Source organism: Condylostylus longicornis, unplaced genomic scaffold, assembly GCF_029603195.1.
Source record: "Condylostylus longicornis isolate FDR11 unplaced genomic scaffold, ASM2960319v2 ptg000145l, whole genome shotgun sequence".
Classification (NCBI taxonomy): Eukaryota; Metazoa; Arthropoda; class Insecta; order Diptera; family Dolichopodidae; genus Condylostylus; species Condylostylus longicornis.
The window spans coordinates 2484049-2507769 of NW_026578113.1; the positions used below are offsets into that span (position 1 = coordinate 2484049).

General features: G+C 23.0%; 1 protein-coding gene across 2 annotated transcripts in view; it reads right to left on the reverse strand.

Annotated features, from left to right (window-relative positions):
• Nucleotides 1–23721, reverse strand: part of LOC129615759 (uncharacterized) — a 155247-nt gene that overhangs the window by 113355 nt on the left and 18171 nt on the right. For both annotated transcript variants that reach the window (XM_055531130.1, XM_055531131.1), the window contains exon 2: nt 6248–6480. In XM_055531130.1, coding sequence (XP_055387105.1) covers nt 6248–6416 — 169 coding nt within the window. In that variant the 5' untranslated portion in view covers nt 6417–6480. The remainder of the gene's footprint in view (nt 1–6247; nt 6481–23721) is intronic.

Below are 23721 nucleotides of genomic sequence, written 5' to 3' on the forward strand. Positions count from 1 at the left end.
AAAGTCGGAAGTAAAGAATGTTGTTTCCAACATTCGTAATAAATACAAATGTAATTATTTACGAATGTTGGCAACAAAATAACAGATAATGTAGAAGCTTAAGAATTGGAAAACGAGATTCATATCTTCTGCGAATCAGAATGCGTCATTATATTCTCATTCTATACATTAAATCAAATATTATAGCCATATATCACTAAAAATACAGCAACATCTATTTACTAGATTCAGCAAGTATCGATACTCAACCAAATTTATACTAAATTAACAACGTACATTCGATACATATGAGATTTTATGCTCTAAGAATTGTGATGTATTATAGAATATAGATAGACTGCAAAAGAATTCCTTCCCTCCGAACACCGCAGCCAACCATGGCGTGTTGTAGCTCTCCCATATCCCACTTAAACTATTATTTTACTAAGGAAAACCTCCATTCAAACCCACTACACTTTTTGACAGCCTCAGCTGGACAACTACACAGAATATGTATGTAATATATAATACAATTAAAAGCAAACTAAACCATCGTACAAACAAAGAAAACAAACATACTTCTCTTATTGCAATTATAGATTGCCATTCATTGAAAAATATTAAACCGTGCAATAAAAACATTCAGCAATGCAACGTAATGCAATGTAAAGCAAAAATATGCATAATATTAAAAACAAAATTATATTCTTGGCATAAATTATATGAAAGACCTAAAAAGCAATGCATTAAAGATAATATAAATTTTAGTTTCTTAACTAAGTATAATAGCAGTCACACTACAATAGAGTTTTGATGCCAATTCTTATATACTTTTCTAATGCATTACCTTACTATAATTAATAAATATTTAATAGGTATGCCAATTATGCTTTTGAAATCATTATAATAAAAACTACTTTCAAAATTTTAAATGAATATTCTCGTATTTTATATTTCTAAAAGCAAGAAAAATAGAGGAAAAAAAAACATTTTGCAACTTTGAAAGCGTTGCATAAAATTAAAATTCTTTAAGTAATTATTATGAAAAATTATGCATTTTGGAATCACTTTTATATAACAATAATTGAACACATTTCATATAAATAGAATGAATCACAGATAAAGAAAAGGAAATTAATTTTTTAAATATTTTTTATTATATGTGATTATGAATAAAAGAGTTGACTCTTGAATCGACACTTGAATAAAATTAGTCATCAAATTTATAGTACCAGGAATCAATAATTATCATTATCGAACCTAAAATTTGCCTATACATATAAGAATGACTCAATTTTGTTGAGCATAATATAATAGCTTGGTTTAAGTTGCAACGAATATAAATGCCGTATATACTTATTCTCACCTGATTGTTACTATATTCAGCTACATATTTAATAATTATTTGTGGCCATATCAATTGGAATGAGCATTTTTATTATAGTGATTTAGACTAGTCTCTTAATTATGATTAATTGCAAGACTATAGTGAAATAATATCGCGTTAATCTGATAGAAGGAGAATTATTGTCCTTTTTCGAAGTTAACGATTTTTAAACGAAAATTTGAGGCTTTCTACATCACTTGTAATATGTGTATTAACGAAATATTTTATATATAAAAATTACAATTTATATTCAAATTGTTTTCGTATACAAATTTAATAAATATACAATATTGCGAAAAATAAATATTATAGTACAATAGCATTCACATTTCAAAAACTTAATTTTGCTTAAAAGTATGTATGCTACATAGACAATAAAAATCAATCTCTGCAAAAATTAAAGATAAGAATATCGATTTATGGACATAATCTCTACTTTTGAAAAGATTTTTCGATAAAAATTTAAGTATACCCAACATATTTTTGATATGACTCGAAGGGAGTACTTGAATAATTATTGAAAAGTATATAATGTATACGTCAATGATCGTTATTAAAAATTTTGTTTATCTAATCGATTAATTTTTGGATTATAAAATCAGAAGTTAAGTAACAAATCATTTATATGTATGTAAAATAACTCAATATATGGGTTATGAGTATCACCAAAATATTTGAATATTTAATGGAAAATTGTAAGAAATATTGAAGTAATCTATAAGTAAAATTGTTTTATAATAAAAATACCTTTTCCATTTTGCAACTATTCCAAATGTACTAACACATACCTTCTTAAAATCCTAATGTGAACGTTATTAAAAAAACTGCATGAGACGGTCAAATTTAAAAGAAAAAATTCTATAAATTGCAATTAATAATCTTAAAATACTCAATGTTCGAATTCTCATATTTAAAATTAAGCCTAAAATTGAGTATAAATGGCACATAAATTTATATTAATTTCTTACAAGTTACAAGTACGTTTTTTTAATAGCGCTTCAATATTTAAATGAACAGGCCCCTAAGGTGAGCCTCCATTAAGTGAAAAAAAAAAAAAAAGAATTTTTCTTGGAATTTAATTGAAAGTATGCGCACTATAATAATAATTACAATTCTTATAAATGCAAGAATTTTTTCCCTCATAATTAAATTCATGTAACGTTAAAAATGATACTCGCATTTCAATATTTTCCATAGTACATTAATATTTATATTGTTATTAAAGAACCAATGGAGAAACAAGGTGTTACACCATTTTATTTACAGAATATTCAATTCTTGTATAATGAAACACAATCATTACTGAGCTCATACAAATTCAATTCTGCATTTATTAGGAAAAAATGATTCTTAAAGAAAGTAAGTTATTTCCAGCCTTGAATTTTTTTTAGACGTTATCCCGTATGGTTTGTCAAAATTAAATATTAAAATGTATGAAGCATGCGATTTTTGGAAAATATTAAGCCGGTATTGCGAATTTTAACTAAAATTACAAAATTTTTTATGCTAATAGTTTGAACTGTAATAAATTGAGTCCAGTTTTAGTTTTTGAATTTTCTGAAACATCTTGTACAGTTTTATGTTCACAATATTACAATAATTTTTTTTTACAATTTCTTGTTATATTAAAACCTTCATCGCTTAATAAACATAATCTTAAATATTGAAAATGGAAAAAAAGTTGATGATGGCTTATTACTAAAAATGCAAATAAGTTATGGCAGTTCCAGGTTTATAATTCAGTATAATAATCGAAAAATGGAAAAAAAAATTATTGAATTTTTTTTCAGCCTGTTTTTAATTTATTCAAATGATATTCAAAATATTTTTGAATCGCTATGTAAGTATAAAGTTATAAAACAATGTATTTTAATATAGGCGCTGATATAGGCAACACGAAAATCAAAAATTTAAATTTCAATAATCTGTTTTTTATTATCATTAAGAACCACCCTATACATATGTATATCTCTGAAAAGAGACACATTTATAAGATATAACAATAAATATACTAGATTCCTAAAAAAAATGACACTTTACTATTATTGTTATTACCATAACAGCTATTGTATAATATTCATGTATAGTTGGATAGGTGCATAATATGAAAGTAAACTAAAAGGGTGTGCCTTTTGATTTCAAAAATTTTTACCTGAATTCAAGCTAACTTGCTTTTGGCATATTTCCAGAAAATTTAAGAAAAAAATGTATTACTTTGTCTGCCCATATGTATATTATCTTCGAGCTTATACCCAACAAGGTATGCAAAATTTTATTTTCCGGCCTCTTCTTAAACTAACTTAATTAACTTTCTATTTAATTAAACTTCTATGCCAGAACTCTTCCAGAAAAGTAAATCGTTATGTTTTAATTGAAATAGTTACAATTGAAAATTCAAATTTTTCGAACTTTTTAATTCCAAGATTTCTCCTAAATTTATGCAATTTTTTTTTATTAAGTATTAAGAGTAGATATAAATACAAGATCTGTACGTAAATATATTATTAAAGGTAAATGAGTAATTTTACAGAACATAAATTTAATCCACTGCATTTTTATACATTACGTGCTTATATTAGACCCATATGACGTCAAAGTTTAGAAAAATTTGTTAAAAACTTGTTATACCCATTCACATGCATTTTGTACATGTGTAAGATTTATGTCTGAAAACGTGTTATTCTTACAATCCTATAAATATGTACTTGGGTTTTTCTACACATTTCTTTTCAAATATAATGAATAATTTATAAGGCGAGAAATGCGTGTGCATTTTTCAAAAGGTGAAACTATTTCCTCTTTATATAATAACATACTTCTTTTACTTTTCTTTTTCTTCATTAATTCTATATTTTTATATTGAAAAGAAATTTTTTTATTTTTCAAATAAACTATTGATTGAAATTATCAATAAAATCATTATAATCATACTTATATACTCTCATACACATGTATATAACTGCATAAATTATTATTGTATAACAATATCGTATATTTAGCGGTGATGGCCATTTAAATTCTTATTTCAGTTTTCAGCTTTTATTTTTTAATTTTGTATTTACAAGATTATTACATTTATAATGAAATTCAATATCTATGTGAAACAAAAATAGCGTGAAATATTGAAATTTCTTATAAAAATTTAAATATTTTTAAATAAGAGATAGTTCATTAATAAAATTTTTTTTTGATCTTTGATTTAGACTTAGTATAATATGGAGATTTAAATTATGTTTAAAAAAAATCCAGTTTTGGTAAACCTTTTATTGAAATAATTAGCAACATTTATAAAAAAAAATTAAATATTTCTGTTTAGATTGACATTTTATACTTGATTCTGTGAAAAAGAAATTTTAAAATTTTTACATTTCAAGATTACGAATTTTTGACGGAAATTGGCGAAGTAATTTAATTTCGCCTATAAGTATGCAATACACTATTTTGGTTTACAATTTCGATTAAAAGTATTGAGCCAGATGTGCGATGTTTAGTTTTTCACAAAATTGTTGCTCGCACATCTAAGCAATTAAACTATCGCATCAATTCTAATCGATATCGGTATTAACTAAAAATTGTTATCAGTTTGTAAAAAATTACAAACTGTTTGATTGCTTAATAGCATTCGATCATACAGTTGCTTGTGTGCGCGTTTAAATATAAACCTATGGACAACAAATAAGAAATCAAACATTTGCAAAAATAGAAATTGTATGTGTGCCAAAGCTCTTATACAATATTTTGGTTTATAATTGATAAGAATTACTTGAAGACTCGTAATGCGACTATACCATATAAGTTTGTATTCTGAAGTGGTACGACAATTACAACAGGTTCCAAATTACTGATGTTAAACATGATAAAATTAAATATTTTATTTTCATATATAATAAAGTAGTGTAAAATAATTTGATATTATATGAGTTAATTTTTAACAGATATTATGTATATTAACAATAATGTGTTACATTTAGTACTTAAAATATTTGGAACGAAAATTAATTTTATTAAAATTTTTTTCTTTTGCTTAAAATTTTTTGAGGGGGCTTTTGTATAAGAGAATTTAAAGTTGAAAATGCATTTTTTTTTTAATTTGAGTGGGAAAACTAGTTTTTTTTTCCAATAAATAAAGATTTCAAAATTTTGGTTTTAATAGAAATTTAACGATGTGTTTATATGTTGTAAGTAATTGTTATGCAGCAGGTGATATTTATGTGATTTTGAGTGATTAACATTAATTTTCTATATCTCGTATTATACAATTTGTATTTACGAAATTGAATTGCAATAATTGACCTAAATATAATTCTATTTTTAATAGATTATTAAAAAAAAATCAAAATTTTACTGGTAAACCAAATGAAAACGAAAAATTATAATCTGTCAAATTAATTTCTTCATTTCTCAGATTATAATTCTAACATATTAAGATTAGTATTTTCGCTTTACCGAAAGGCTTGACATTTAAGAAAATTCATATTTTAAATGCATTCAATGCCAATTTTCTTTTGTGGCACCGCTTAAAAAGCGAACCGATTATAACGCTAAAGCTAATCGATTGCAGCTGTATCTTGCTTATTTATAGTTACTTATATGTTAAAACAGGATCAGAAAATTCATATTTTAACTTTAGATTTCGAATAAAATCCAAAAAAATGCAATCACTTCAAATTTTTTTAATACTTTATTGGCTATATTAATTTTTGTTACCCAAAATAGATGTAGATTTGTAAGTGATATGTACCGTAACAAAAATTAAATTATTTATGGGGTCTGCAAGAGTACACAATTACTTAATTACTTAGAATTTTGAATTTTGGAAATACGATCATAAATAACTGCTTTTTAATACTAATATAAATTTTTATTGTAAAGAATTCTTACCTTTTGGCATACCGCAGGGACCTTTTGTACGTGAATTATCCAAAAAATCTAATGCATAATGACGTGCTGGTGGATATGTTAATGCTACATGTCCATTACATATTTTTATAATATTTAATATTAATAATAGTAATGAAATTTTCATTAAATTTTTATTATTAGCCATCATTTTAACAATTATTCTTATTTTTTTTTTAATTCAATATTAATTTTTTTTTATATTAAATTATTTACTAATAAAAATTTTTAATATTTAATTACAAAGAATTTGAAAAGAAAAGAATTTTTTATTGTAAAAGAATTTCTTCAAAGGAAACAAAAAAATTACAAAAAAAAAACTATTTTAAAACTTCAGTTTTTTTGTACGCTTTTCAATAATAATTAATAAAATTAACCTTTAACACATACATACAAATAATATAACAATTCAACAATATGATTTCACAAATGTTAAAAAAATATGAAAGTGTGGGTTTTTAATTTTGCCTAAATATATGCTTGGTATAAAAAATATCTGAACACAAATATAACTTTCTTTTAGTATTGTGTAGCACTTTAATTTTTTTCTTTTAAATGGTGAGTTTTATTCTTTGATTTATTAAATGTTTATTATAATTTGTTAAATTTTTTATTTTCATTATATTTTATTTTTATTGTTATATTTTTATTATCTTCTATTATATTATAGCTATTTTTTTAATAATCCAATAATATTAATTTCTATAATTAATTTCATATACACATTTTTCTTCTTTTTATATTTTGAACAATAATCTATATAATAAAATAGAAATTCACAACTCACCACAGTGTCATTATTATAAATTAAAAGTACCTGTGTAATACCACAGTTATATTATGTATATGCGTTTAAAACTTAACTATATGTGGTATTATGAATATTATGTATGTGTGTATAGAGATGTGATTATAGCGCCTTCAAATAGCAATTGTCATAAATTATTTATTGTAATATTTTTTCAACTCCTTTATTTCTCTCCTATGTAATATGTGTATAATAATTATGTTCGTACAATTTTTAACATATGGATAAAATTGATCTAATTACAATGAAAAGAAAAATTAAAAATGAAAAAAACAAAAAAAAAAAAATTAATGCGAAAGTTAAAATACACCCATGTATATGTGGGTATGTAGTAAAATTGTAATGTTATAAAATAAAAAATAAATAATAATTTTCACTCTCGTGATGAAATTTAATTTGAAATTAAAGAGAAAAAATACACAACATAAAAATTTGTATTAAATAAAAAAAAAAAGAAAAAAAAAAGTACAAAAATTTTTTATTTAATATTTTTTTATTATTATTATACTTTTTCTATTTAAGTTTTAAGGCACACTTTTATGAAACGAGAAATAATTTGTTTTAAATTTCAAAATATGCACACTTTAAATGAGTGTGTGTATAAAGTTGGTTTTATTTGTGCAAGGTATAACACTGTTGTACTTTATTTAATTCATCCCGATTACACAACATAACTATTAACATGCAACAAACTTTTATGTACACATTTAATATGTATATTGTGTGAAGGTAACGGTGATTTCGTGGTGATTTTCTAAATTTTTATTTATTTATGTTGGAAAACAACAATTTTATAATAATTATTATATTTTAAATTTTACAGTAATATAAAATCTCAATCTAAGTGATAATTTGATGCGCTGCTATTTATATTGATGCTGCTTTTACATCTGTTATACTGCCATAAATTATATTTTAAATAATTAAACAAAAAACACATATGTATACGTCTATATACATAAATTTGAGGTGGGTGTATTAATATTATTATGTATATCAAAATATGTATAATAGTTTATGTAACAGTAAATTTCACATGTAAGTAATTGCAATTTTTTTTATATTTTATAATTACATTTATGTGTTATATTATAACATAATTGTTATACATATGTTTGTCTATAATAATTATACGTATTTTTCTATTATATTTTTCAATGTTTAATCATACAATTTATATTTTATTACTTTAAATCACGAATTTCTTTTTAGCATTAATTTATGTTTGTTTAATTTAATCTATAATATTTTATTTTTATTATTATTATGTTTTATTAGCAAACATAATTATGTTATACATACGTAAGTTTATTGTATATTTTGAAAATCTGTTATTATTTACCGTAGGTAAGTATGTTTGTTTTCTGGCAATATATATATATATGCAGTAAACTTTTATATTGCGAATTTTCTTTGTAAAATTCGTGTTAGAAACAATAATTATAACAATAACAATGACAATAAATGATGCTTCATTTGTAAAATTAAATCTGTAATAAAAAAGAGAAAAAAAAAACAATTGTAAGTAAATAAATATAAACAAAACAATTATACAAAAAAAATTAAATAATATTGTATTTTTGCTAAATACATGTGTAGGCCACCCTATAGTTAAGTGGTAATATAAGTAGTTATTTATGTATGAATATGTAGTAAAAATTTATTAAATATTTGATTTGAAATCATAAAATTGGTAAAATTTTTTTGATTTTATTCATCCGTATTTTTAAACTATTGTTAGTTAATATTTTATTAGCAAGTTATTACTAAAAAAAATATTTATGAAAGACGTGATAACTCTATACAGTTATGTTATAAAATGTTTACACGTTTAAAAGTTGTTTTTATATATTTTAGATTTTAAGTAATCATAGGTGTTACTGTTATATTTATATATACTAGTAATAATACTAAGGATAGGCTCTAAAATTGGTAATTGCGTATGCGTATCGTAACGTACTATAAAGTTTGGGTGTTTGGAAATGTTATACACACGTAATAACAATGTAATTGTTTAAATAAAAATTCATATAAATGTTATAAATAATATTCAAAATATAAAAAAGAAAGTATATAAAATGATGTATAAAATAAAATATTTTGATAGAAATATAAATGTTATAGGGATGTAGTCGATTATGAGGTAAGAGGGGTTTTGAAAGAGAAAGAAAATTATTTTCAAAATTGGATTATATCTGTCATACTATTTAATCTAACATTATTTATCTTTGCAATTTCTTGAAGAATAACTATTTTTAGAAGTTGGTGTAAAATTTCAACACATCGAACCGTGTAAGTTAACACAAAAACAATCTTATTGTTGAATTGAATTGAATAAGACGAAATTTGAACATAAAGAGCACATACTATTTTTCAATCTTATCACGCATAATTTGTTTTAGAATTTTCTTTGAACCTGCGTCTTAATTAAATTACAAAAAATTTTTATAAGGAAAGAATTGCAGTATTGGGTACTTAAGCGAAAATTTATATCCTGTTGCGAATATTATTTGCTTTTAAAGTAAATTTCGGTCTTGTTACTACAAAAATTAATAATATAATAATTATTAGTGTGCAAACAATTATACTGTACCATCATTATAAAATTGTATGCAAACCAATAAATTTTAATAAAATTTATTGGACAAGGTTAACTACAAAAATAACAATGACAAGACACATAACCTATAAATTTTTAATGACCGTACACATACAAAATTTTTAAAACTTCAATTAAATGTTTTTTTTTTTTATTTTTGATAATTGCGTGTAATTTTTATTCATTGCACTCTTCAATAAAACAAAAAAAAAAATAAAAGAAAATTATCCTTGGGAAACACTGAAACTTGTTTCTAAACAAAATATGTATGAATTATGTTCTGTCTACCAAAATATAAAAGAAATAAAAAAGAAAAATTCAAAATTTTTAAAGTTGGTCCGGCATTGTTTGATTCTTCTTTTTTTTCTATATTTATTTTCTGTTTTCATATTCTTCACATTTTATACTTTAAGTGAGGCAAGTAAGTCACGATTTTCACATAAACTAAAATCAAATATACGATAGTAATTTTGCAAGATTAACAGGTAGAGATATATGTACGGGGAGGCAAATAACCATCTCTTTATACTGTTTATAGCAAAAAATTCCGAAGAAGAGAAAATATTTCGATTGGTGAATTGTATGGTAAGGTCTATAAACAGTAAGTTATATGTGATTCCTGATATTTCATTATAATATTATAACCTGCAAGACAAGAAATTTTCCAAAATTATTGAAAAAATAGCAAAATTATGTCTAATTACCGGCAATGATTTAATTCAATTCTTCTACATATTAATTTCAATACAGCGGTCACACCCCTTGTACAATATTGTTAAAATACTTTTGAAATATCAGCGAAAGAGATTGGAAATTGTCAAATTGTGATTTTGATCTAAATTTAAGTAAAATTTGAAAACGATTATTGACCATTTTGGATTTCTGTACCGTAATCAGTTTATTCAAGTATATATAAAAATTTAATTTTGAATTTATATACCTACTGAATTTTATAAAATATTGCGAACAACTTCAGAAAAAAATTAAATAAAACTAAAATACCAATATAATTAATAGCAATTCATATAAATTCTCTTTCAATAATCCAAGCCGATGAATGGAATAATTTAAGAAACATTTAAAAAGCGATAATCAAAATACTCGACATATTCGACATACATACTTACATTATTATACCGATTTTATGTAAATACAGTACATACTTATGTACCTATGCGTGTGTTAATATTTTAAATATATTCAAATAATAAGAATTAATATGAGAAACTTGAATTTATTTTTGAAAAAAAAAAACATAATATTAAAATTAAATTACAATAAATTTAATTTTACTTAATTCATATGCATATTTATATATACTTATGTATATATATATGTATTATATAATTCTTTTATATAAAATAACAAATTAATAAATACTAAACTTCGTAAAGAAACGAATATAAAGAAGCGGTAAAAAGCGAACGTTCCAATACGATATTTTTTCGACAAAAAACTATAAACGTGTTATAATTTGAAATATAATGTGAGCTTGGTATTTTATTATCCGTTAAATAAAATTAATATTGTAAACTAATTTAGGTCAATCAAATAATAATTATTTGAATTAATAAAGTTGATATTCAAATGTTGGTGAGAAAATTTAAAATTTAAAGAGAATCGAGTATTGTGAGATTTATAACAGTATAGAGAGTTAAAAAGTATAATTTTATAACAAGAATTCAAAATATAATACAAAAATTCAAATAAAGTGGCATTCAAAATCTAAATTTGAAGCTCATAAAGACTTTGTAAGGGAACGCATAGGTGCTCTTTATATATTTGGAGAATATTTAAATGAGATGCCAGTGCAATGGAAATAAGATCCAATGTGTACGCATATGGCACTCTTCAATGAAATTTTACTCTGTGAAAGTTGTTAATTTAAACACAATCATCACGATCCTAAAAATTATTTAAATATTTCAAAAATTTATTAAATAATATTAACCACGAAAAAAAAAACCTAATAATTAGGAAATTACAAATTTGTTTCTTCAAAATTTTTCATTTTTATTCATTTTTTTTTCTGAAAACCAAAATTTGACATTTCCTGTTAAATATCTATACAAATTAAATGTTTTATCCACATTCATTTTTAGCTATTGAATTGCTGCTATAACCACAATTCCACATTACCGCACATTTTTTTTTCATTTTTAATAGTACCTTTACACTTACATACCTATATATATACCTATATATTATTGATAACCTGTTCAATATAAAGTTGAAATTGAACATCAAGTAAATTTAATTAACTATTCATTTTCTTTCTGTCATCTTCTTTTCTTTTGCTTTCTTTCGTTAATACCACAAACACCATTTTTAGCATTCAAGTGATTTTATAATAAAAGTGTTGTGATTATATTATACACATTGTACCGAAAATATGAGGAAAAATATAAAAAATATTTCAATTCAAATTAAATTAGTCATACTATTAATTAAAATGTCAATTCTAGTCGAATGATTTCGATTCATTGATTTTAAATAAAATCATTTTCTAAAATATTATTTAAATTGGATTTTCGATTTAAAAATAATTGAATCATAATTAATTTTGCCGAGTAAATTAAAGAATTTTTACTAATGACGTAAGCAAAATACAGAGAGAAGTAAAAGTTAAGTGTTGTCGTTTTTGTTTTGTACTGTTCACCAGTTTGTAAGTTTTATACACTATTTATATTCTCTTTTCTAGGAATTCTTTCTCTTCCTGTTTGAGTATGCAGAAACTCTATGAACGATTTGATGTTAGAACACATTCCATAAAACAGTCCTCTAATAAAATTACAAATTACAAATTTTCTATGGACCAGTCAAGCTGAAGAAGTTATAAAAACTTAAGGAATACCGCTGCCTTCCAAATAGTGCCACACTTTCTAATCTTTAGAAATTTGATCTTTAGATACTCGATTCCTTGTAAACTTTTCATTGTATGTTGCAGCTAGAAGTGTTTCACGTTTGGTGTTTCATTGGAGCAACACAGATAATCTATTTGAGTAGATAATTTGTATTAATAAAATAACACCACAATACCATAACTAAAACTTACGAAATCTTTGAAAAACATCGATTGTTTGTGAATATCACAAAACACCAATTGCTTACTTTAAAGTTTCGAAAACCATAAAATATTAATAACTAATAGCACTCATTTGAATGTGTGAACTTTATCTAAATATCATAACTATACGTCAGGATTATTAATGTTATTACTTATACTTTTTCTCTAAACATATTTTTGTAGCTATATATAAATATATTATAATCTAGAGAAATATCAATTAAGAATGACTTAAGGAAATAATGTTTCCACTTACGCGAACATACGCAAGTACATATCTATACAAGAAATGTTTAAAGGCCCAGAAATGAAATGCACATTTATTTACAAGAAAAGTATAAAAAAAAGTAAACAAAATATAATGTAAAAATTATGTAAGACCTTCGCGTACATTAATTATGACCACAAGCTAATATGTGTATACGTTATATACAGAGTTAAAATCATTTTTTTCATAAATAGTATGAGATAGTCTAAAAAGCCTGTCTAACAAGTTAAAAAAATCCAAAATCAAAATTACAAAAATTTAAAAAAAAAATAAAATACTAAAAAAATATCTGAAAGATAAGAGAAAAAGCTTTTAAATATTAAAATTTACTCTAAAATTATATAAAATATGCCAGTATAACAGTTACAGTAACAATAATAATAATGAAATTAATAAAAGACCAAACTAACTTGCTTGTGGACTTTTTAAAATTATTTTTCTTTTCATTTCATATATTTTTTTTTTAATAATTTTAATTTTATGATGCTAAAGACTCTCAAAAGTTGTAATCTCCAGAAAATTCAAAATCATAGTTAATGTTTACAAGGGGTGAATTTTTAAGCAATTCGCTAACGTAATTGTTGAGATTTTTTTAATTATAATTTCAGGCCCTGACCACATTTTAGGTGGTTAATTCGAAGAGCTCAATATGATTTAGAATTTAAGGCATTTCTGCTGGATTGGAGAACAAGACCTATTTTAATAAGCTTGCAAAAAAAGAAATATTCGAGCAGCCTTCCAACGCAAGTGAGAGTTACTTGAGGATGAGTAACAAATCCACAAAGTAATATTAAATGTTTGCTTATTGCATCTAAACAACAATAATTAAATAAATTGAGCTGAGAACTTTGTTCGGGCGCCAGTAACTCTATCCAATGCTAAAACAATAAACCAAACTGATTCGATTTATATTTTTATGTTGCATATTGCTTTATGTTGGTGTGCTGTATATGCAATGTACTGGCATGAGAAAAATTTTTAAGTAAAACTTTCACAAGAAAATAAAATGCGTGTTAATAGGTTTCTTGTGTGCGTTCATCTTAATGAAATACGGTACGTGATGTCTGCCCATATAGATTTATAGTATAAATTTTTAATTTTGTATGTTATAATGGTTTAAATGAATGCGAATTATACAATATTAAGAGAAAAATATTTTATCAGACGCATATAACGCATTTTTCGTTTCTTTTTCAATCTTCTTCTTTTGGGATTTTCTTGTTTTTGATTTGGAAAAATTTAATTTTCTTTAACATTTTTTTTTCATTATTTTTTTTTTTTGATCATCATTGTTATTAAAAATATCAATATCAACATCAAGATATTTTTATACATGTTGTACAACCAGTTTAGAGCATATGTGCGTTAAATTAATTTTAAAGATTTTTCAAAATTGATTTTTTGTTTTTTGTTTTGTTTATTATTTAATGTTACTACTTCCTAGTTGTCATTATTTATTCATGCCATTAGGATAGGAAATAAAAGAGATAACAGGATTACCTATATATAAAAAGAAAATAAATTATACTCCTGCTCAAGACGGGACGATTGTGTAATATGAAGAATTCTAAACTATTAAAAATTATTAAGCGCGAGAAATATTTTTGGAAAAATATTAAAACATTAGTAAAAATAGCACACCATATCTAATAATATTAAGAAACAACAAAACTTTAGAATTAATTACACTTGAAACAGAAGGTATTTTTATTTTCCTTCTAAGATTTGAGTAAGATTGCATAATATTTTTTAATATTACACAATCCAAATTTTTATTATTCTATAAAACTAGATGTAAAGTTACAATTTTTGGATAAAAGTGATGAATAATCAAAAATATTTATTTTAATTAAAAACACGACACATTAATTAATTTACCGGGGAACGTTACACTTTCGAAAGCAATTTTACACTTTTTAATGAGCAATTTTGAGTAATTTTACACAATTTAATGTAAAATTTCAAAAATACAAATTTCTTATTAAAAATAATCAACTTTTGATTCTGTTAAATTAGAAAATCTCTATTACATTAAATTATCTCTGTAATACGTGTTCTGCAGTTAACTTCCCCATATCCATCCAGTTTACTAACGAGTACTGCCATGCCACATTGCAAAACAAATGTAAAACAAATGTATAGAATTAAAACGTTGTTTGGCTATCATCATTTCAAAACTATAAGAAAATAAAAGTAATTGGTGATCTTTTTTAATCTTAGCGTAGTCTATATTGATTCTTGCTCTCGAAGATGGAAAGATGGACTATTGTTTATTGTCTGTGAACTTTATTCTTTCATTTACATAGGTTCCTGTATACTCTCTCAATATATTTTTAAAGTTCCTATATAAAGATCATATTTTAAATTTTTATTATTTTTTTTTATTATAATTGTAAATTATCGTTAAATTAAAAAATGAATTAATTTTATTTAATATCTATAAGTTATGGAGAATTAAAAAAAAAAATAAGGAAAGACATGAATAAATGAAGTAAGTGGAAAAACAAAAAAAGGGAAAAATTTATGAGAGTTAAAATTTATTAACGCTTTTCTTTTCTTATTCTTTTCATGCATTTTTTTGTGGAATTTTTGTAAGATTTTAAGTGATGAAGGTCTTTTTAGTTTCAGGGCATATTTTAAGAAATTTTGAAAATGTAGAAAAAAAAAGAAAAAAATTTCCATAAGTTTTATTGATTTGAGATTTTTTCGTTATTCTTGTATTTTTATTTTCTCCCCCCTTCTCTTTCATCAAAAATTTAAAATAAAATCTATGAAATATTGTAAATTTTTCTTTAAATAACAAAAATCAAAAGATAATATTCAGGTGTTTTTTGAGGTGTACACTATGGGTTTGATGATCATTCGAATAGCAAGTAAATATTTCAAGCTAAACACAAATTAAATTGCTTAAAAGAAAGAAAAAAATGTAAGAAAAAATGAAAATGGTAAAATGTTTTTATAATATTTGAAAAGGTGATGAGAATTACATGATGTAAAAATTTTAAATATGTAAACATGTACACATGTGTACGAATGTATAATTCAATAATTTTAAATTATTTTTGGTTATATCAATAAAAATCCATGAAACATGGTGTTTAAATTACATCTAGACTTAAGTATCGTATATTTTTTTCTTTCTTTTTCTAAATAATTCAAATTATCTACATATATAAGTCTATTCTTCTGAAAATTTATATGGTCCTCAGTGAGACCAATACATAATTTCTGAGTCAAAAGATTATATCATTCCCATATAATTTTTTAGTCACGATATTATTTCTTATTTTCATCAAAATATTGATATTTCAAATCATATGAAATTGGTAATCTTATATATGGTTATGGTAAATACGATAAAATTAATACATATATAAATGATAAGTGAAAAATTCGTGGAAATTTTCAAATGTAAGCACATAAAATGTTGAACTGATTAATGTATAAATCTGCTCTAATGTTTAGTATTTCTCTTTTTAAGGATAAACACTGAATATACAACTTTAATTTTCAAAAAATTCGGATATAGAACCGATAAAAATTCAAAGTTCATACAATATTGCCAATAAAAATTTCATCTAAACCAACATTTCTATTGGTTCACGTTTAGAATTGGATTCAAATAGTTTACACTGGAAGAGCTCAAACCATAGCTAATACACGCTGTTCAGACTGAAATCTAAATCATGTTTATAAAATTATTAAAACTCAAAATTAAGTTTTATAATTTATTTCATTAAATGAGCTTTAATAGTATGAAAATTTCATAATAATATTTTTTATTTTTTATATAAATTTCTGACGTAGTTACTTTCTATGTAATTCAGACACCGAAAAAGCACATTAATATAAAATTAAAGTACAAAAATCATAATTATAACCTCACTAGCTATGAGTTTATCTTTACTGCAATGAAAACTAATTAATTAATAAATAGCCAACTTTTATGCCATAAACAATAATGTGCCGCACAGTTATGGTAACTTCATACTCTACTATACATACTGCCGCAATATACTATCATATTTAGCACGAGTAAGTTTCATATAGGGTTTTTATGACTCTTTTATAACTCCTTAAGTATGCATATAAAATAATGAAAATGAAAATTTATTGTAATTAAAATTTAAAAACAAAAAATCATACAATTTCCATAATAAAATCATTTAAAAATCATCGGATTTAATGGAAAAATTCATTGTTTACTCATAATGTAAAAATATATATGTAGCTTAGCTATGTCGTATAGACATAAAAGTTATATAAGAATAATAATCAGTATTTTAATAGTATCTAAAGAAATGGGGAAATAATATTTTATAAAAAAAAAAAATTTCATTTTGTGTAAAAATTATTTCTAAATATTAAAACAAAAAAAAATGAAAATCGGATGTGATTAGCACCTAACCGACAGCAAATCAAGAAATATATAAATGTAATGCTTAGGACAAATTTTTTCTAGGATCCAATTTTTTTGGAAAATTTGTTGAGTTGGCAAGCCGAACACCTAGTCAGGGTCTAATTTCCGAGTTCGGATGTTCTCAAAAAAAAATTGCTGATTTATTGTTTTACCAACCACAATTAAGACTATCCTCTATATATGAAACAAAATGTAAATTCAATCATACTAAAACTTCAGTTGTTGACACTTAATTTCTTTGAGAAAGCAGGTGATTCATCTTATTATCATAGGAAGGTTATATGTATAAAATTTTCCTAAAAACTGTTGAAAATTTTTTTGGAATTAATCATAAAAACCTGAAATTATCCTGCTATATGAATCTAATTTCTGAAGAAACTGACATGTCCCAAAATTCAATTATTTCGTGACATGGTCAAGTTAGCCGGTTAATCATGTAGTCAAATTTAACTCACATATAAATTTTTATCAAATTCAAATTGATTGAGCCAAAATTGAAATACCCGAGTGTAGAGACCGATGTCCTTTCGGAAGCAGTTCATTAATGTTTCCCCATCACTATAAAATGGGTTCCTGTTGAAAAATCGACATGTAAAATTTGATGCCATCACATAACCTCTCTTATTGTATGCAATGCGATCGTTAATATATGTAAAAAGATAAAGAAAAATTCTCTTTTTCTTTGAAAAATAACAATGCATTTAGAGAAAGGTTAAGTTAAAAATTTTCATATAACAATGGCCATTTTTTTTATAGTGAATTTAGTTAATAAACGCAATACGAAACCTGAATATCATAAATACCATAAATATAAGAAAAATCAATTTTTATTTTTTTTTCTTTTTTCATTTAAATTTTAATTTTTTTATTCATTTTCTTGAACAAATTAAAGAAAAACTTTTTAAATTTTTCTTTTAATATTTTCATTTCTTTCTTTTATTTTTGAATAATTATAAATTCATAAGTTTATTATTAATATTATCTGGTATATGCTCACATCATAATGAATTTCGTCGAATAATTCATCCTCTACACATAACAATTTATTTATTTATTTATTCATTCATATAACGAAATTTTAGTTATATATGTGCATTGAAGCACTACTTTAAATGTAAATACAGCTATAAAATTTCTTGAATACATTATGGTTTTAAATATATTGCTTTAGAAGCTATTAAATTGTGAGATTGTAAATTTATATGGAGTCTTCTAATATTTAAGAGCGTTTGGGTCATAGAAATACTACATATCTTCTATATTTGAGCAATCATGCAGTAAAGAAACTTAACAAAAATATTTATTTAAAATATTTATTTCGAAAAATTTGCAATATGATTAAAATTGAATGAGTTTACCTATACTAATAATTGCTTTAAATTTATTTTAATAATTAATTAGAATAATAATATTATAGGCTATTACGTATACTTGTAATAATGTCAGTAAATATTGCTTAATTCTAAAAGTACTTATGAAATTACATTGGTATGCCGTTATAACTATTATTATTACTTGTTTTCAAATTATAAAAAATTTTTTTGAAAAACAAATTCTTACCCAAAATATATAAGTTACACGTACTTATGTTAATTTAATCTTTAATGATAGCAATAAAAAAAATTCAAAAATAGCATACTTCTAGGGACTTGCAATATTCTGTTCAACACAAAACTTGATACTTGATGCAGTTTTTCGTTATAGTCACTGATAGCCACGTTTGTTGACTAAGTGATGTAAGCAAACATGTTGACTATATTAAAATACAATCGTCTGATATAAAATAAAGAACATGTAGCAGCTACATTGTGATATAGCTACTAGCTATTATACGTCAATTTTTATAAATATTGCATGAAAAGAAAGTAGCTTCGCACTAAAAATTCATTAAGGATAAGCTCTTTCTTGTGTTTACACTTTTCCTTGCAACTACTGCCCATTTTCTATCTGAAATTTTTAGGCTACAAAATTATTTTATTTTATTATTGATTGTTAATCAAACACTATTAGCGTCAGGCTTCAAATTAAATAATTATATGTATAACATAATGCATTATTCTTTCTGAATATTGCAAAATTTACCGACATCGTTGAATATTTTAAATAATAGCATTGTAATGCACTTGAATATATTATAAATTTAAATCACGCATTTACATACAAACGATTTTTTACACATACGCAATAATTAAATAATAATTATTATTTGAGATTACCTTCCATTTTGTAAAATGTAATATAAATATGTCTGCAATGCAAACTATTGCCGTAAAAACTTAGTTTTTCCTATATAGCCATGTACATACATTCGTATATATACGAGTACAAAGTTGTAAATATTCGTGAATAAACACTAATAATAATTTCGATAAGGAAGTGTATAATCATTAAAAAGAGTGAGTACTTTCTGTATGGGATAAAATTCATCATAATAATAATAATTATATTAAAAATGATAAAATATGCAATAAAATTTGAATAAATCAAAAGGAAAAGAAAATATTATAATTTTCCGACAAATTTTCAACGCAATGTAAATTTTATTTTTTTTTTTAACATATTTTAACAAACAAGTTCCATATGAGTATAGTTTGTATATAATGACACATTATGTATGAAGTAAATCAATGTTTAGTATATAAAGGCATAAAGTTGTAAAAATATTGTCGTAAAAATTAATTGTCTTAAGTGTAGGCTTAATTTCTTGTCATAAGATTTATTATACATGGCAATGTCACATTGAAAGATCATAAGAAAAAAGGGATGGTTAAGTAATTTGAATGCGTAATTTATACCATAATTTTTTGATATTTTTTTATGAATATAAAATTACAAAAATTATTCATAAAATCTATAAAAATGTCACATGTTTAAAATTTATATTGAATTTTTTTTACAGGTTTTAAAACTACAATAATATAGACAAAAAAATTTATTTATTGGAAAACTATAATGTTATGCGGATTTGATAATAAAAATGTCACATTCAGCTAGATACGAGTATCTGTGGAAAAATAGATAATATATTAAAGAATAAGTATATATGTAGTTAAAAATATTTGCCCCGAAATTTTGCTAATACAAATATTTTGAATTGGTCTATCCTTACTGTGCAGTTTAATCAGAATATGTGCATATTTCTTTCATATTTTTCATATTCGATATTCGATTGGTGACAATTCTGCTTTTTCAAAATATTGAATTCGTTTTACAAAATTTAAATCACTATAAATGCGTCTGGTGCCCGAATATTATTAAATTGTGATAAAAATTTATATATCTGAAGACTAAAGCAAAAAACGTTATTAGCATAAAAAATGTTCGCATAAAAAGATGAAAAAATTTTAATAATTTTAATTCTTCGCCTAAAATATATTTCTAAAAATATTAATTTTAAATTTAATTTGACTTGAATATATTTATGTATGAAAGGCGAGCATAATTAAGAAGACAAAAAAACAAATTATTTTATTTTCTTGAAAACTTGTAAATTTATATTTGGAATATTGTAATAATAATTAGTATACTAATTGAAAACAAAGGTAAAAACCCATTTACATAATTATCATAAAAGTAATAAAATTTATAAAATATATTCAAAAAATCGGAAAAACAAATTAAAATATTTGGTTTAATTTTAATTTTAAAATTCATCTTTTTTGTATCGTTCGTTTTTCAGTTAACTCTATCCGTCCTGAAGGCGATTAGCAATACCAATCATCTTTATATATGATGACTCTTTTAATTTAACATTCGACCAACTGTAGTAATAAATAACTAAGATTTAGCTCTTTTTATATGAGTCATACGAATACACAAGAAAACATTTATACTTATACATGAAATTTAAGTTTACAATCAAACATGTATGTCAAACTTCAGTCAAACATCTCTGTTGTAATTCAGTAAAAAATCAAACATGTCTACTATACTCATATATTATGTGCTATATGATAATACACATGCTATATATGATAATTTACGGTAATAATTATTATTTATATATATAAAGTTATAAGATACGTCAATTTCTAAATATAAAATTAAAAAACCTTAAAATTTCTAAAAAATTTAAAATTGAATTCATTATATTATTTTTTTAATTTGATCTTCTTTAAGAAGATAATTATAAATATTAATGTTGTCATATACATATATAAAGAAGTTATAATATGCGTATAAGATAATTTCATTTCTGTCCTTGAATTTAATAAATGCATTTATTAATTATTATAATTATATAACATTATATTAAGTCTATATAACTGTTATTAATTCATATATATTCGTAAATTTCTGTGCATGCATATTCAAAATATTTGTTATAGCAGTACTGTACTATAAACAGTTAACCTTTTAAGAAGAACAAAAAAAAAACCCAGTAAACATTGAGCATAAATCTATTATATAATTATTTTGTTTGTTGGGTTTGTTTTTTTGTACTAGCGCTATTTAACTTTCTAATTATGCCTATATGTATTCATTCATTAAAGAAAATAAAAGATGACCGCCATACCTCCGTTTCAAAACTATTTTTAATTTTTTCTTCTTCTATATTTTGTTAAAATTGCTGAATATATTCATATTTTTTTATGGTTCATTTTTTAAAGAAGTTTTTTAACATATACGTATATGATGTATATAACATATTTGAAAGATTTTATAACATGACTTTCAACTAAAATGTTACTAATTAATTAATAATCAATCAATGTTAATATTTATAAATAAATTATCTAAAATTATTGTTCTAATAATAATAATGTTAAAAAAAAATTTAACATTATGTTTTATATTGCTCACCTAAAAAAATGTGTGAATGTATGTATATAAAAAATGTAGAAGAAAAGATATTGAAGATGTTAGACATCAAAAATTTTCTTGAGGCGTTTAAAATTTCAACTTACATTGTTTACAAACACAAAAAAATTTAAAAACATAATAATTATTTTTTGTATATACAATAAAATTTTATTTGGGGAAAGAGTTTATTGGGACGTACTTGAACGCTTCATGAATGTAATTAACAAAATTTGTATATATGCATATGTGTTTGTGTATACTTGTATATTTATGTATAAGCGGTAAGTATTCTTTTACTTTTTGCCGTTACTCTTTCTACTAATTTTATTTCAATTGTTAAATAATTCACAAAATGAAATGCAAAAAAAAAAAAAAGAAAAAAATTAAAATTACAAAATTTTGTTTAATTTTATCAATTGTGAATTTTATATTTTGGTAAAACAAGAAGCAGCCTAAAGAAATTTCCAAAAATTAATATTTCATCACCTTATACGTTTATACATGAGTTACATTTTATTATTGGTCAATACAATTTGAATACACAAATAATTTTTACTAATTAATTACAAAACAATCAAGTACAAAAAACAAGTACTTTCAGTGAGTGAGAAAAAAAAAAGGAAATGTTTTTTTCGTAATTGGCAAATTCAAAATTCAAATTATTTTTTTTTTGTATTTTTCGTAATTTTTAAAGAAATATAATTAATCTTTTTTTTTTTTCAATATAATTTAAAATTGAAAACTAATCAATTTGTAATTATAAAATGGAGAATAACAATAATAGAAATTTCGAATTCGAAATTGTGTTTGAATTCATGTAAATTTTTGATGTACCATCGTTTTTATTTAGGAAAATATTTCTGAAATATTAAGACGTAATTTTGAGTGTACACTGTACACAAACAAAAATATATAAAATTATAATAGGAAATTTTGCATATCAAATGAAATAATTTGCGGTTAAATGTATTTTTTTTTTTTGTTAATTTCTATTGTTATTTTTTTTTTCATTTCGTTATTAAATTAATCTTAAATTATGATTATTTACTTTTTGAACTTTGGTTTACTGTACTTTATTGAAATGTTTACAAGAAAAATTTCTATCAATTTTGACAGCGCTTGTCAACTTATCGACAGTTCGAATTTTCCGTATTGCATTTTTTCTTCTGCCAAAATGTTTATTCTATATCAAAACGACACAAATTGCAATATTATAGTGTTAATTTGTACCGAATTAATTAAATATTAATTTCGAATATTATATTTCAGCTTTAAAATAAATTTTTCTTTAAAGAACATTAGATTTTTGAATTTGAATATATTATGTATATAAGTGTTATTACAAAAAATTAATGATTACTGATAATTCATTCAATTTGTTTGAAGCAATATTGAGTTTTTGAATTCACTCTATATGTGTGTGACCATCAAGCATGTCTAAATAAAAATTGTTTCGAGAAAACCATTTTTCGAAAAAATTTACTAAAGCCG